General features: G+C 56.6%; 1 protein-coding gene across 3 annotated transcripts; it reads right to left on the reverse strand.

Moving 5' to 3' along the window:
- Positions 1 to 237: 237 nt before the first annotated feature.
- Positions 238 to 10,399, reverse strand: CUNH14orf180 (chromosome unknown C14orf180 homolog). 3 transcript variants are annotated; one of them, XM_040742371.1, is made up of 6 exons: positions 10,153 to 10,399; positions 8,767 to 9,015; positions 4,545 to 4,671; positions 2,775 to 2,904; positions 2,110 to 2,145; positions 238 to 1,675 (listed from the first exon to the last, which is right to left on the reverse strand). In XM_040742371.1, the coding sequence occupies exons 3-6, from the start codon at positions 4,653 to 4,655 to the stop codon at positions 1,443 to 1,445; spliced, it is 510 nt and encodes a 169-aa protein (XP_040598305.1). In that variant the 5' UTR covers positions 4,656 to 4,671; positions 8,767 to 9,015; positions 10,153 to 10,399; the 3' UTR covers positions 238 to 1,442. The 3 variants fall into 3 exon arrangements, with proteins under 3 accessions (XP_040598305.1, XP_040598304.1, XP_005068293.1); XM_040742370.1 differs by having other exon boundaries at positions 8,744 to 9,015; XM_005068236.3 differs by lacking the exon at positions 10,153 to 10,399 and having other exon boundaries at positions 8,744 to 9,034.
- Positions 10,400 to 14,638: the final 4,239 nt, after the last annotated feature.

Here is a 14,638-nt window from a genome sequence, read left to right on the forward strand (position 1 = left end):
GGACTCGCTGTTCGTTCATGATTTAAACAGTCTTGTCCTGTATCCCCCAGACACACGGATGGGTTTTTAATGGCATCTCCTAGGCGCATGCATCTCTGTGTGTGTCTTTGAACATTTATTCTAAAACGAGACAGCGTTGGGGATGTTAACACAGTGGCAGACCGTTTGCCTGGCTGTGTTGGATTTGCACTGTAGAAAGGAAACAAAGCAGAAAACGGACACCAAAGCTAGCTAGGGTAGAGTTTTGTGGCCCCTGCAGAGCTGGGCACACTTTTATTTTCGGTGGCCTTTGCAGCAAATGCGGGCTGGGAGGCGGGAAGCCCTGGCTCCCTATTGTAACACATGGGTGACCTTCCTGGAGGGTATTCACTCTCAGAAGCAGGGACAGAAGGGTGACCTGGAGGTCTTCCCCTCAGCCCTTAGTGTCTGTTGGAACACAGGCCAGGGATGAGCCTGCCTTTTACCAGGGCGGATGAGGTGGGACAGGTCCTGGGGCAGCAGGGTTGGTGCAGGCAACCGTAGCCATGGTGATAGCTGATCCTGGTGAGTGGCTTCCCAGGCTGGTCCTCTCTAGACCACTCCTGGAAGCAGGTTTCTCTCCACTGGGCCCTCCCTGACTGTGCCCCCAAACTTTATAACTGGGAGACCACTGTGTGGAGTCCCTGAAGGCCAGAGAGGGGCAGATGGCACCTCAGTGAGCTAGGAGTCTGGGCGCATCTTGCTGGGGAGGATGTGGTCCTGGGGGCGTTGTGGGTCCCCCCAGTTCTCATGAATGACAGCCGCAAAGGACCTGTGGGTTGTGGGGGTGAGAAGGTGTGGGTGGGTGGAGGGTGTGCTTTGGTGCCTAGACACACATGCTTGGCCTGGAGGGATTCTTCGACAACTGCCTCGCACCCCTCATTTCTGCAATAGTCCTGAGGTTAAAGAGGCTGCAGATGCTTCCAGGTGGAATCTGTTTCTGCACATGTAAGTGGAGAGACATCTTAAGAGGACAACCATAACCCTCACCCTGGCTCCCAAACCCTGATCAGATGTTTGTTCCAGGGTGGTACAGGGCCCCCCCCTCGGTGGATCCCCCTGGTGTCTGACTGGGCCTCCTTGCTGTGTTCAGGGCTCCCCCTCCAGGCAGGTCTAGGGGGTCCTGAAGCTCATTACTGTGCGCTTGCTTCCCTTAACGTCGCAACACGCATGGCAGAACGGTGTCTACAGAGGTTCAGTGGACGCGCGGGATCTGCAGCTGGTGGGCAGGCCTGAGGTGCCCCCTTTCCCTCCCAATCCACTGCAGAGCTCCTGGGTTGTCAAGCCGTGACTAGCAGAGCTATCTTGGGGATGGTCTTAGCGCCTGGGCCCCACCACCATGCACAAACCCCCCAAACCACCCCAGGCCTCCGACGCCATCACCCCCAGCGACGCTCAGAGGTGAAACTGCCATTCAGCAGGTGTCAGAGATGCAGGAGGCGGTGGCAACAGGCAAGGGCTGTGTGCCACAGACGCACGATGAGGACCAGGAGCCAGTCCCGGAGATCCCCCAGGACTGCCGCGACACGCTTGGCCTGGCCACAGTACAGGCCCAACGCCACGCCAAGCAGAACGCACAGAGTCAGCCACAGGAACAGGGAACCGCTGGAGGATGCTGGCTGGAGCAGGGAGCCGCCGTGGGAAGCCGCCGTGGGCACTGTAGGAGGGTGGCGGGTCAGTCCAGGCAGCTCCCCAGTGAGGCCCCGCAGGGTGCACCCTCTCTCTGCTGGTGGGCTGGTGTGGGGGAGACTTATGGCACCTGACTGTTGGCCCGTAGTCGACCTCAGGGTGATGGTCAGGTAGGGTCCTGGGGTGGGTCTCATGGGATCCATGGGACATCGATTCTTGTTCTCATCTGCCTGAGGAAGACCCCACCCGCATAGGGATGCTGCTGCTTCAACAAGCCAGGGCTCTGGGGAGTGGCCCCGTGGGGATGGGGTCACTTCTAGTGTAATCAGGGGAGACCGACTCAGGGTGTAGAGGAACTGGAGATGTGGGGGCAGGGGTGTGGTTGAGGCTGCGTTTTGTTCTGCCCTGTGGAGGCAAAGGCCCGGGACCTGCTGGCAGAAGGGGCTCCTTCTCAGAACTCACCCTTGACGGCAGCTGTGGTGTCCCTGCGGGCAATGTCTGGGAAGGACACCATAGATGACTTAGTTAGGAAAACGTCCTCAAGCTTCTCCCTCCCCACCATACAAAGGCACTGAGACAAGTTTCACTGGCCTGGCCTGTGAGACGAGCTACCCTGAGTCCAACCCCTCTCTAGAGGGAGGTGTTGATGGTCACAACTGTCAGTATTCCGGCATCTGTACTGGCCAGCCCTTGGGGTCCTGACAGGATACGTCCTCAGGGGCAGCCACTAAGAGCACCACCTGTGCACATTCACCGTGTTCCCTTTTAAAAAGGGCCCTGCCCACCCTGTCTGCTTCTGGGCCTGTCTCTCTGTCTCTCCCTCCCCCCCTTTTCCACTCACTTTCCCCCAGTAAAATAAAACCCCACCACCCAACTCTGTCTTTCTCTCGTGTGCTGTTTTTAAAAATTACAACAGCAATCTCATTCTCTCCTGTTGGCTCCTGTCCCTCCCACTGACCATGGTCGATCCTCAGAACCCCGTTTTACAGGTTTATTGGGGCTCTGTCTGGGAAGACAGAATAAGGACTGGCTTTTCTTGACGATCCCAGACCGTGTCAGAGTTGCAAGGGTAGCTGCCCACCCCACCCCACCCGGACCCTCACATCAAAGCCCCTGGCCCCTCTTACAGTGGACAGCCACCTCCAGGGGCTCCCGGAACCGCACATGCCTTGAAGTTCTCGGTGGCTCAGCCCCATGGCACCCACATTCCTGCCGTCTGGGTCTCAGGATAGAGGGGGGGCACTTCCTGTTACCACCCTAGGGGGGGATGGAGAACAAATCACTGTGAGCCCTCTCTGCTCACTGGCACCCCAGGCCGTGGTGTTTGCCGACTCCTCTGGGCTAAGTGGACAGGACCAACTATGGAGGACCAGAGGAAGGCATGGAGACATCAGGACCACAGTCACCTTCTCCAGCACTGCTGGCCTGGAGTGAAGCCCGAACAGTCATGCGTGAGTGAGCTCAGTGCCCAGAAGGCCCGTGCTGCATCCCAGGATGTGTCCCCCTGCCAACCCCAAGGGTTCTTCACACCCGGAGGAATGCCAGAAGTAGACCAAGGGCGCCGAAAATAATCTCACCAACTGAAGACAGCCTGAACAAAGCCACACTGATCGCTGGGAACACTGTCAGAGGCCACAAGGCTCACACACGGGGAGCTCAGTGGCCAGGGGACATGCATGGCGAGGGCTGGTCGGGTATGGAGACTATCAGTGCCCTGAACTGTGTTCCTGGCTGAGACACACTGGGGTTCTGTCGCATTCCCTTGGACAGGGGTGGCCAGAAAACTCAGACCTGGCCTTGCAGCCTCAGAGGTTGTTGGTCCCTCTTCTCTGAGAGGAAGTGTACCCTTCTGCTCCCCTCAACTCCTATACATTGTCCCACAAGCCAGGCTGTTGTTCTGACCCCAGTAGGGATTGTGAAGGGGAACCTGAGACATAGGGGAGGGTCCCCGGTGTAGAGGGCAGAGTTTGTATGCTCCCTGGAGTGGGACCCAGCCAAGGCAGTGACCAGAGTTGACTGATGGCTATGGCCAGCTGGCAGGCTAGGGTCTGTCCTACATGAAGCTCCCCCTCCCCTCACCTAGGCTGCACCTCAGGGTGTCTGGGAGGCAGAGGAAGGCAGCACTCACACACTAAGTGCCCAGGGCCCCCCTCTCTGCCCTGGCACCAGCCCCATGCGAACCTCAGTGTCTTTATCTGTGACGCAGGGCAGAAGGCTGTTTGTGGGACAGAGCACAGGGGAGCCAGGGCTATTTCTAAGTTGCCCTCAGCAGGGTACAGGGCTGTGCATAGCTCCATGAGAAGCCCCGGGGCACTGCTCTGCTTTGCCCACACTGCCTATGCTAAGGTCAGCCTGGCAAATCGCAGCCTCTTCCTGGGCCTGGCAGGTCTGGGCTCCTCCCACTTGGAACCCCTCTCTTGCTTCCTCCTGGGTGGAGCAGTTAGCCTCCGCCAGCTGTGTCTTGCACCGGCCGCCTTCGCTAACCTTCTGTAACTATCCATGGCTCCCCCCCCCATCTCCACCCACCATCCTTCCTCCTGTCCCTCCAACTTCTTCAGTCTGGTTGTCATACTTCTCTGTCCTGCGTGCTGATCCCATGCTGTGGCCCCTGGCCTGGCGCCAAGCTGAGTCTCCCCTAGACCCGTGGGATCCTCTTTGTACCTTTGATTGTCCTACCCTGCAACGGGTGCTTTGGCCAAACCAAACCCTTCAAAATGGGACCATTTCCCTGTCTGCCACCCAGATCCTGGTCATACGGCTTCCAGAGTTCCGGAGACAGAGGATATCTCCAGAGCAAGGACAGGGACCCTGTCTGCCCTTCTGGCCCTTGTCTCTCTCCCAGCCCACAGCAGCAGCCTGTGTCTCCAGAGCTCGTGTTTCAGGCTGTGTGGCTTTACCCTCTGAGTCCGGGGAGGTTGTGAGCCCCTCGTGGCCCTCTCATTCTCTCTGGTTGGATGGCTTGTCTGTGGGTGGGAATCAGGGCGCAAGACTTGAGCCGCAGACCTCATTTACTGGGACATGGTCCTGTGATAAGAAAGACGTTATTTATTGCACAAGCCACGCTTCTAGAGATAGAGATAAAAGGATGAGAAAATTCCTCCTTGGAAGCCAGGCCGGCTTCCTCAGCCCCCATCACTCTCACAGACCTGTCGACTGCAGCTTCCCTCTGCACGGATCACGGTGCAGATAAATCCCGTGCCCTGCCAGCTGCAAGCCTTGGTGTCAGCAATTTCCTTTGTGGGCATAGTCTTCATAACTATCAGCCTTGATGGCTGTGTAATATTCCTCTGGGCGCTGGTGCCCTGAGATTTACAGCTGCCCACCCACCTGCTGTGTGGCTGCTCAGGAGGGTCTCAGTTTATTGCAGGAGTTGGCAGGGCTCTGAGAGCTCTGATAAGGGCTACAGTGAACACTTCCACTAGAAGTCTGAGTCCCCGCAGAGGAGGAGGCACGGGGAGCAGACTACAGCAGGGATCCCCGCCCCCCCACAAGGAAAGGCTATCTGGAGGGGCCCTGCCTCCTAGGCTGGCTTCTGTGTTGGGAGGGATGGGGCACAAAGGGCCCAGCCCACTCGTCTCTCCCTCTCTACCCCTGGCCCTGCCGTCTCTGACAGTCTCTCAGCCTGTCCCCCTGCCAGGCTCCCTAACTGCTGCTCTTTCTCTGAGTCCATCTCTCCCCTGTCACGTCTCACATTTGGGTGGGGCAGTGTTTCTTCTGCCCTTGTCACGCCCACTGGTGTGGTCATTTTCCACAGCGTCAGCCATGCCTTCCGAGTCCTCCAGTTCTGCTCTGGGTACAGACCCTGCTTGAAGCCCGGGCCGGGGTGGGCGTGGGGGTGGGGTGGGAGGTCAGAGACCACCACATTCCTTCTTGGTATGTGGAGACACTGAGGTCAGATAGGTGTCCCTGGGCTGCTGGCGGGCTGGCTCTCCTTCTTTTCCCCAGATGGAAGGGTCAGTGTGAAGCAGCTTCCTTCATCACCTAGAACCTCCCAGGTCTCGGGCCTGGAGAAGGCCTTGAAATGGGGGCAAAGGCCTGTCCCACGAGGCACGGCTCGGGTTCTGTAGACTCCAGGAGCCTCCTCTTGAGGACTGAGAGTAGACAAGCGTGAGGAGCTTACCCCGACTCCAAGGAGTCCTACACGAAGCTCCCCCCTCCCCTCCCCTTCCTCGAAGGTTGACCCCGGACCTCCATACAGTCTTCCGCAGGAGGTAATGGAACGGCCAGTCTTTGTGTTCAGCGGGCATGAGTATGGCAGGTGGCTGGAGCCCTGCTATGTCTGCCTGGATGTGTTTGCATGGCTCAGTTACTGCAGAAGGGAGCTCACTCTCCTATGGCAGCGAAGGTTTTATTGCAATAGGGTAGAGAAGGGGCTTGCCACGGGGAACAGGAAAAGGAGGGAGGAGGGAGGAGGGAGGGGGAGGAGGGAAGGGGAGGGAGGAGGGGGGAGGGGGAAGGGGAAGGGAGGGGGAGGGGGAGGAGAGGAGGGAGGGGGAGGGCAGTGGTGGCTTATGCTCCAGGCCCACAGTCAGGGAAGGCGCCTTACTGCCAGCACCCACTTTCTGGTCCTCTGTGGCCAGGGTCTGTTGGGGGATTGTGAGACAACATGTGTGAGCGTCTTTTAAATGTTTCCTTAACTGACTTTATTTTATGTGTGTGAGTGTTTCACCTGCATGTATGTCTGTGTATCATGTGTGTGCAGATGGCCCACTGGAATCAGGGGACAGTGTCAGATTTTTTTGAGACAGGGTTTCTCTGTAGCTTTGGCAGCTGTCCTGGAACTCGCTCTGTAGACCAGGCTGGCCTCAGGCTCACAGAGATCTGCCTGCCTCCACCTCCCACGTGCTGGGATTAGAGGCGTGCGCCACCACTGCCCGGCACAACAAATGCTCTTAACTGCTGGGCCATCTCTCTAGACCCATGTGTGTGTTTGTATACACATAACAGTAGACAGCATGCACATACATGTTTATGGGTGTACACATGGGGTTGTTTGACATATGAGGGGACATATGTTTGTATAACATGTGAGTATTGACCTGTGGAGAACCCATATGTACATGTAAGTGTAACTGTGTGGCTTGTGTGTGCTAGCATGTGAGAATGTGCATATGCATGTGATCTGTGTACACACAGGCTTGTTTGCACATGCACGAATATACCTGAACCACCTCTTCATGCCTGTGTGTATGTGTGAGTGTGTTATTATGTAGTGTGTGTGTGAGTGTGTGGTGTTTGTATGAGTGTATGTGTGAGTGTGTGTGTATATGTGAATATGTATGGTGTGTGGTGTGTGTGTGTGGTATGTGTGTGTGGTGTTTGTATGAGTGTATGTGGTATGTGTGAGTGTGTGTGTATGTGAATATGTGTGGTGTGTGTGTGGTATGTGTGTGAGTGTGTGTATGTGAATATGTGTGGTGTGTGGTGTGTGTGTGTGAGTGTGGTGTGTGAGTGTGGTATGTGTGAGTGTGGTGTGTGTGTGTGTCTGTGAATACGTGTGGTGTGTGAGTGTGTGTGTATGTGTGAGTGGTGTGTGAGTGTGTGGTATGTGAATATGTATGTGGTGTGAGTGTGTGGTATGTGTGTGAGTGTGTGTATATGTGAATATGTATGGGGTGTGAGTGTGTGGTATGTGTGTGAGTGTGTGTATATGTGAATATGTATGGGGTGTGAGTGTGTGGTATGTGTGTGAGTGTGTGTATGTGAATATGTATGGGGTGTGAGTGTGCGGTGTGCATGTCTGGCTTGGATCCTTATCTCTGTGGTCTCCATCAAGCAGAGAGCTCTCTGGCTCTCACACTGCCACCAGGAGTCCAGTGGGGAGCATCTCTGGCTCACACAGCAGTGGACACAGACACGCAGCTGGTATCCCCTCCCGCGGGCCCCAGCGCAGAGGCCTTGGCCCCAGCAGGGACAGGCGGTAACCGGTAACTTGAGTGCACTTGCTCAGAGGCGGGCTTGTGGCAGATGGGTGATAAAGGGTGGAAAGTAGTGCCTGTGGGGAACCGTGGCTGGACCGTGCCGCTTGGGAGGGCTGGCAGCTGGGACTCTGTCCTTCACTCAGGGAAACAACCCCCAGCCATCCCCTTAGAGTCGAGGCCCAGTTCCTCCAGTCCAGGAGCAAGCAAGGGAGCACTGTGCCCCTGAGAGTGGGGAACCCTGACCCAGGTAGAGAATGCCACCAGCCAGGCTGCAGAGCCAAGCTTGGATGCTGCACCCTCGTCCAGGCGGGTGAACATGGCGCTTGCAGACAGCTGGAGCAGACAGTCACGGAGACAAGGGCTCTGTCCCAAAGTCAGCCCTGGTGGCCTGAGCTGGGGGCTCTGGAGCTCCTGTTTCTTTACTAGACCCCAAATCTAGACTGTTTTCTAGGGTCTATCCAGAGGCACTTCCTCCCTCACCTTATCTGGGAGTTTGGGGAGTCAGCAGTGCCCCCATGCCTCTGTAGGACTTTCTAACACACATGTGCACACAGACACAGGGGCCACATACTAACACACATGCATGTGCCACACACATATTACACCTCCCACATCCCCCCACATATACTCCAGCCCCCCACATACACCCCCCATACATATACACCCCACACACCCCACACACACCACACACACCACACACAGCACACACACACCACACACATATACAATCCTACCCCCACACTACATACATATATATATACCAGAAACACACATACCACTCACACACACACCACACACACCCCACACACCCCACACATATACAGTCCTACCCCCACACCACATACACATGTATACCAGAAACACACATACCACACACACCACACATACCACACACACACATATACAATCCTACCCCCACACCACATACACATATATACCAGAAACACACATACCACACACACACACCACACACACACACTCCCCACCTTCCATGTCCCCACACACTCACATACACCATACCACACACATCACACACACGCACTCTCTCTCACACACACAGACCCAGACACACACTACACACCACACACACACATACACAGAGTCACACACACACACACACACTCACACTCACGCACACCAAGGCCTTCCCCACCTGGGCTCCTGTGGCACCGTACCTGTCTTGCGTGTGGTTGCTCACCTGCCTTGTCCTCCCGTCTGCTGCCGATCAGAGCCCCACAGGAGTCGGGAACTGGAGCTGCGGCTCACAGAGCGGCTGAGAAGTTTCCATTACAGAGGCACGGGGCAGCGGCCTCAGCCGCCTTGAGGTTGGCGGCCTCCAGTCAGCCGGTTCTGTAGTGGGGCTGTTGTACACAGGGCCTAGTGGCTCCCAATAGACTTGCATACCATCCCAGGCACCTTGGCGGCTGGGTCACAGGCCTCTGAATGGCTGGAAAGGAACCAGGGAGCTGTGGACACCCCTGCCCCCTCACCTCCTTTTGCAGGGCGGCAGGCAGAGGGCAGGCCAGGCAGGCCATGGGGTCCCTGGAAGGGCTGGTGTTCCTAATCTGGTGCTCCAGCCAGGAATAGTCTGGAAGCTCCCCAGATACCAAACATTCCTGCCTTAAGTGACAGGGAGAGCTCTAAGAAGACTCCCAGCGAGGCTGGTCTCTGCTGGCTTTGCTCACACACCCCTGGCCCGGGACCAAGGAGCAGGAGCAGGCACCACACCCGGGGCCTCGCTCTCGTGAGATGTGGGGTCTGCACAGCTCAGCAGCATTTGGCTTGTGTAGTGACGATGGCCCAGGTCATGGGGGTGTGTTGATGAGGTTAGGGGGACCTCAGAGTGAAGCAGGGTTGATCTAGGCCCTGAGAGTATCTGGTAGACAGTGTGGACCCTCCCCTAAGCAGGGCCTAAACTGAGGTGAGCCCTGGGGGCTGCGAGCCATTTGCCAGCTGCCGGGGTACCAGGCAAGTCAGAGGTCTGCTCTGTGGCCGTGCCCAACAGAAGGGGTCATCGGCCTAACGGGAGGGATACGCCCAGGCAGGGAAGACTGACCGGCAGGGCTGACTCAGCCCCTGCTGCCCCGGGAGCAGCCCCTGGGTCCTCGCTCTGTCTGATGCAGCACTTACTGTCCTGTGTGGCTAGAGGCCAGCGCTCCTGTATCTAGATTTGAACAGGTCACCGCCCTGCTCCTCCCAAGGATGGCCTGGCCTTGGGCAGGGGATGGTCTTAGGGCTTTTGCAGCCCTAGGGCCACATGTAGCTGCCCAGAGCCTTGGAACACCAAGCACCTGGGTTAGACCGAGCCTTCCTACCCTCTGCTCCCTATGCATACGATAACATTCTGGGATCCCCAGCTGCTCTGTTTTGTCTGCAACTGTCGCCACTTTAGGAAGCCCTTCAGAGCTTGTAGAAGGGAATGGTGGCCACCCAGGAGTGACCGTGGTGACATGTGTGATCTCTGCCCAGACTGCCTCCATCCTGTTGCCCACCACAGTTGGCTCCTTGCTTACAACTGTGGCTAGAAATCTCGATCCCGAGTGGGAAGGTCGCACAGACCTGGTCGCCGAGCTGGTTTGCTCACCTGGCTGCCTCCTGGGTTCATGAGGGGCAGAAACTACCACACTCTGCAGGGCGACTGTGGGGACACAGTCCGGTAAGGACCTGGTGGGCTTTGGTCACAGCACTCCCTGTACCCTCAAGAGGGAGGCCCTGGACAGCACCAGAAGATCACGCCAGTCTCCAGAGTCCCCTCTGATGGGGCTGCTTGGCTGTATGCAGGGTACAAGGGTCTGGTCGTCCCCGCCTTCCGGTATGTTGGTCTGTGTGACCTGTCTGGACCCTCACGCTGAACCACAGAGCCATTCAGATAGCAATGGCTGAGCTACGATTGCCTTCCCCTTGGACAGAATTGCGACAGCCCTGCAGACAGGCCACTGGTTCCAGATCTGGGAGGTGCCGTTTCCCAGGGCCCCAGTGGACAGCGGGCCAGGCCTGTAGACAAGGCCAGGGGTCAGCACCACTGTCCCTGCCCATCTCGGCCCAATTTGTTTATATCAGGTCAGTTCCAGGACTGTGAGCCTCTTGAAAAAGCTGTACTATGGAATTAAGGGTAGCGTGGATGTGTGAGGGTGACATGGGGGGCTGTGAAGATATGGGGCGACTGCAGAACCCACCCTGGAATTAGACTCTCCAGTGCAGCTTTGGGGTGGAGACGGGAGCTAGCCTGCCCCAGGCCTCCTACTTCATAAGGTGCCTGTCCTGAGAGCACAGGGCCCAAGTTACAGATTGTAGGCATGTTGGCTGAACCCCAATAAAGCCCTGAGATGAAGGGTTAGCATTAGGTCATAGAGGGGCAGCTAGTGGGGGACTGCTTTTCCTGGGGTCTGTCCTGGTTCTCCACGGAAGGCTCTCTGCTGCTTCCGCCCTGGCTTGCATGTGTTGAGCATGAGGATGCCACTCGAGGGATAAAACAACTTGCCCAGAGTCACGTAGGCAGGAGACAGTGGGCTGGCTCAGACGTGCTGGCCCTGCTGAAGCCCCTGTCAACTCATGAATGACTCTTGCATGGAATGGGAGGGAGGCTCTGGGACCAGGGTCTTTGAGTATGCAGGCCTCTGCTGGGTCGAGGGCAACCGGGGCTGTCCCCTCCCTGTGTGGTTGCCTTTCAGACATGGCCTCTCTTCAGAAGGCGGGGACGACCAGACCCTTGTACCAGACCGGCTTCCCTCCTCTGAACTCTGTACCACACTGCAATCCCATGTCACCCGAGTGGCCTGGGGCAGAAAGTCCCTGACCCCGTGCAGGATACAGATTCCTCACGGCCACAGTGAACACCGGAGAAGGAGCTGGTGAAGCCTGCCTTCCTGGGAGCTGGTGAAAGTCTCCAGCAGGAGCTGACCCATGGGGCAGAGGCCGTGGCGGCCCTCTAGTTGCGGGTCCTCTGGCCACACGGTAAGTAAGGTCTGTGAACATCGCCGTGACCTTTGTGGTCAGTCCTTGGTGGTTCTCTGGTCCTGCCACCGTGGTGCTGTGCCGGCCTAGCTGCCGAGGCTTTCCTGTCTGACTGGGATGCAGAGGTCCTTTCCAGAAAGGCCGGGCAGGGAAAGAGCACAGGCCAGGAATGACCACACACTCGTTCCCGGTGTGGGCAGCGGGCAGCGGTGGGGGTGGTGCAGGAATCAGGTTGGCAGGAGTTAGCTAATGGCTCTGCCGCAGGGGTGGGGGTGGGGGCAGGACCTTATCTGCTACAGCAGCAGAAGGATCTCCCAGGCAGGAACCTCCCGATGCTTCAGTCTAGTGGGCATAGCTGGCTCCTGGAAGCCATGGATGGCGCCGATACACAGCCCCGGGATGCTGTCAGTGAAGTCAGGCTTCTACACATCCATGGCTTTGGGGTTTGGTTCAGAGGTGCTCTCTGGCCCACTCCTGTGGCCTAGACTTCCGGGGTGAGGGGTTGTGGCCCGGGACCACAGGGCCACTGGTGTCCCAGGCCTTTCTGTTTGTAGGGTCAGTGCTGTCTGTTATGTCAGCCATCACCCTGGGGTTTTCTGGAAGACTCCGAGGCGGGGTTTGTGTGTGAGCATCTGTGAACAGGTGTGAGCATCAGGAAGCAGGAAAGGGTTGGGAGTGGCCCTCCTCAGGGAGGTGGGTGAAAAGGGATATTGACTGCTCACGTTTCATGGGTCCCTCGCTCGATCCAGAGACGAGCTTGGGCAGGGAGAGGTCAGGGCAGCGATGAGTCATGGGCTGGCTTGTTCTTATAGGGAAACAGGGGTGCGGGCACCGTGAGGGGGCAGGAGGGCTCCTGCTGAAGGCTTGGCAGATGTCCCAAGGGGCTGGCGAAGGACGAGACAGGGTGGTGGGTTGCGGGGCTGCTGGGTCAGTTGTTGATTGGCTAGGCATGTGAGCAGGCACGTGTTACAAAATGGATTAACCCTTCTTCTTTACTTCAGGGTTGAGCCATGGCCTGAGAGTAAGACACAGCAGGGCCAGTACTGTCAAGGCTCTGGGAGGGCCCCTATATGTCCATTCCCAGCTTGTAGAGATTCCTGAACACCTGCTTGTGGCTTTTTCCCCATCTTGGAAACCAGGAATAGGAGAGGTCATCTGAACTGCTCCATCCTTCTGGTGGATGAGGATGCAGTGAACGATCTCCCCAGTCTCCTGATGCTGGAGATCCTAAGTCTCCAACAAGGCCAGTCCTGTCTGTAGCCTTTGTTTTCGGACCTCTAGTAACCACATGCTCTGCACCTGTCTGGAGAACGAGCTGTTATATGCATGAACGGGTGCCTTTATTAAACACATGGTAAACAAGAGGCAAGGAACACACAGCAGGAGGCAGACAGAAGCAGCCAATAGGCAGCAAAGTACTGGAACCACGACTGAGAGAGAGAATGAAGGTTAAAAGAAAATCACTAAATCCAAGCTTACGGCATTCAGCCAAAGTGGACTGGGGAAACTGAGGCAGCTAGCCGGCCCTTCCGACTGGGGTTCATCTCCAGGGATGGCTTCTGGCTTCTCTTTACCCCTGCAGGCGTGCCTTTATGCTGTAATCATCAGTGGTAGCCTCCGTTTGAAACACTTTACCTTCTATCTGATGGCTGTTTTCCCCTCACCCATTCCAGGTCCAGAGCCCAGGCTGACCCAGAACAGGGGGCTTTGGAAGAGACAGAGAGAGCCCACTCTCTCCCAGAGTCCTCTTTTTTTTTTTTTTTTTTTTTTTTTTTTTTGGTTTTTCGAGACAGGGTTTCTCTGTATTGTTTTGGAGGCTATCGGTCCAGCCCAGCCTCGAACTCACAGAGATCCGCCTGCCTCTGCCTCCCGAGTGCTGGGATTAAAGGCGTGCGCCACCACCGCCCGGCCCAGAGTCCTCTTTAAACAAACGTTAACTGCACATGGCAATTTGCTGGTACACTGTATGTTACGCCGAGTGAGTCCCAGGCTCTGGGGAATGAGGTTGGAGACGCCTTTGAGGCGCTATCCTGATTTCCACAGGTTTCAGAGGACGTCTCTGGGTGAGTTTGGGATGTCCTGGGGATGAAAAAATGGGAGCTGGGTGGAGATGGACGGAAACCTCCAAGGGCTGGGAGTTGATGCATATGTCTTGGGATTTTCATGCTACCCAAATGGAGGTGAGTTTGGGGTTACCCTCTGTGGCAGGCTGAACAGTGGTCCCCTAAGGAGATCTACGTGAGGTCTCTGGAGTCTACGAGTGCAGCTCACCAGGGAGAGTTATGCACCTTTGTCGAAACAAAGATGGGAAGGAGATTGGAGACTGTCTGTCCTGTGAACACTGAAGGCCGTCACGTATGTCCTAAGAGGCAGGGGTCAGAGGTCAGACGCAGAAGAGGAGATGGCGTGATCACAGAGTGTAGATTCAGGCCGTGAGTATCAGTGGCAACCAGAAGCCAAAGATGCAGGAAGGTGTCCCCATCGCTGGAAGCCCCTGAGCTACCCTGGGCTGCGAACACCCTGGGTTTGGAAATTCCCTTAGGTCTGAGGCTACATCCGATTGTTCTGATTCATTGAGGAAACCCAGATGCTCAGAGGCAGAGGCACATGGAGATCACATGGGGACCTGGGTGCTGTAGAATGAGGGGCCAGGCTGCTGAGAAGAAACCAGAGATGGTTGGCTCCTGCGTGTGGTATTCTGGGACTCCAAGGCCAGAGGGAGAAGGGAGAGGGCCAAGGGCTTAAAAAGTCACCTCTTGACATGGTTGAGTGGGTAACAGGTGGGCTTGGCCAGGGATCGTTGGTAGGTGGTAGTTGTGGCGTGAGGGGAGGACTGCAGCAGAGACAGAAGGAAAGACAGGGTGGGGTGAGAACAGGCTGCGGGATGCTAACACTCATAAACCACTCCAGCGAATATGGCAGGAGCCTGGGCTGGGTCCACAGGCCTGGGGTCTTGTGGGGAAGACTGGGGAGTCTTTACTGGACAGCTTGTCTGAGGGAGGAACTTCAGCAGTGAGACAGCCAGTCCTCCATCACTGGAAGTAAGCAAAGGTGCTTCTTTGCCTCTTGAAACTCTCAAGGGTCACATATCGTGGGGAGAGGGACAGCAGGAGGGA

This window comes from Mesocricetus auratus, unplaced genomic scaffold (genome assembly GCF_017639785.1).
Source record: "Mesocricetus auratus isolate SY011 unplaced genomic scaffold, BCM_Maur_2.0 Super-Scaffold_15014, whole genome shotgun sequence".
NCBI classification, from domain to species: Eukaryota; Metazoa; Chordata; class Mammalia; order Rodentia; family Cricetidae; genus Mesocricetus; species Mesocricetus auratus.

What these genes read in the sequence shown, in the direction of transcription:
- CUNH14orf180 (XM_040742371.1), bottom strand. Translation starts at nt 4,655, where the DNA reads ATGAGGTCTGCGGCTCAAGTCTTGCGCCCTGATTCCCACCCACAGACA. An exon ending in AACCTCCCCGGACTCAGAGG is followed by an intron (nt 2,905 to 4,544) that starts GTAAAGCCACAC and finishes ATCCCCCCCTAG; the next exon opens with GGTGGTAACAGGAAGTGCCC. An exon ending in CACCACAGCTGCCGTCAAGG is followed by an intron (nt 1,676 to 2,109) that starts GTGAGTTCTGAG and finishes ACCCTCCTACAG; the next exon opens with TGCCCACGGCGGCTTCCCAC.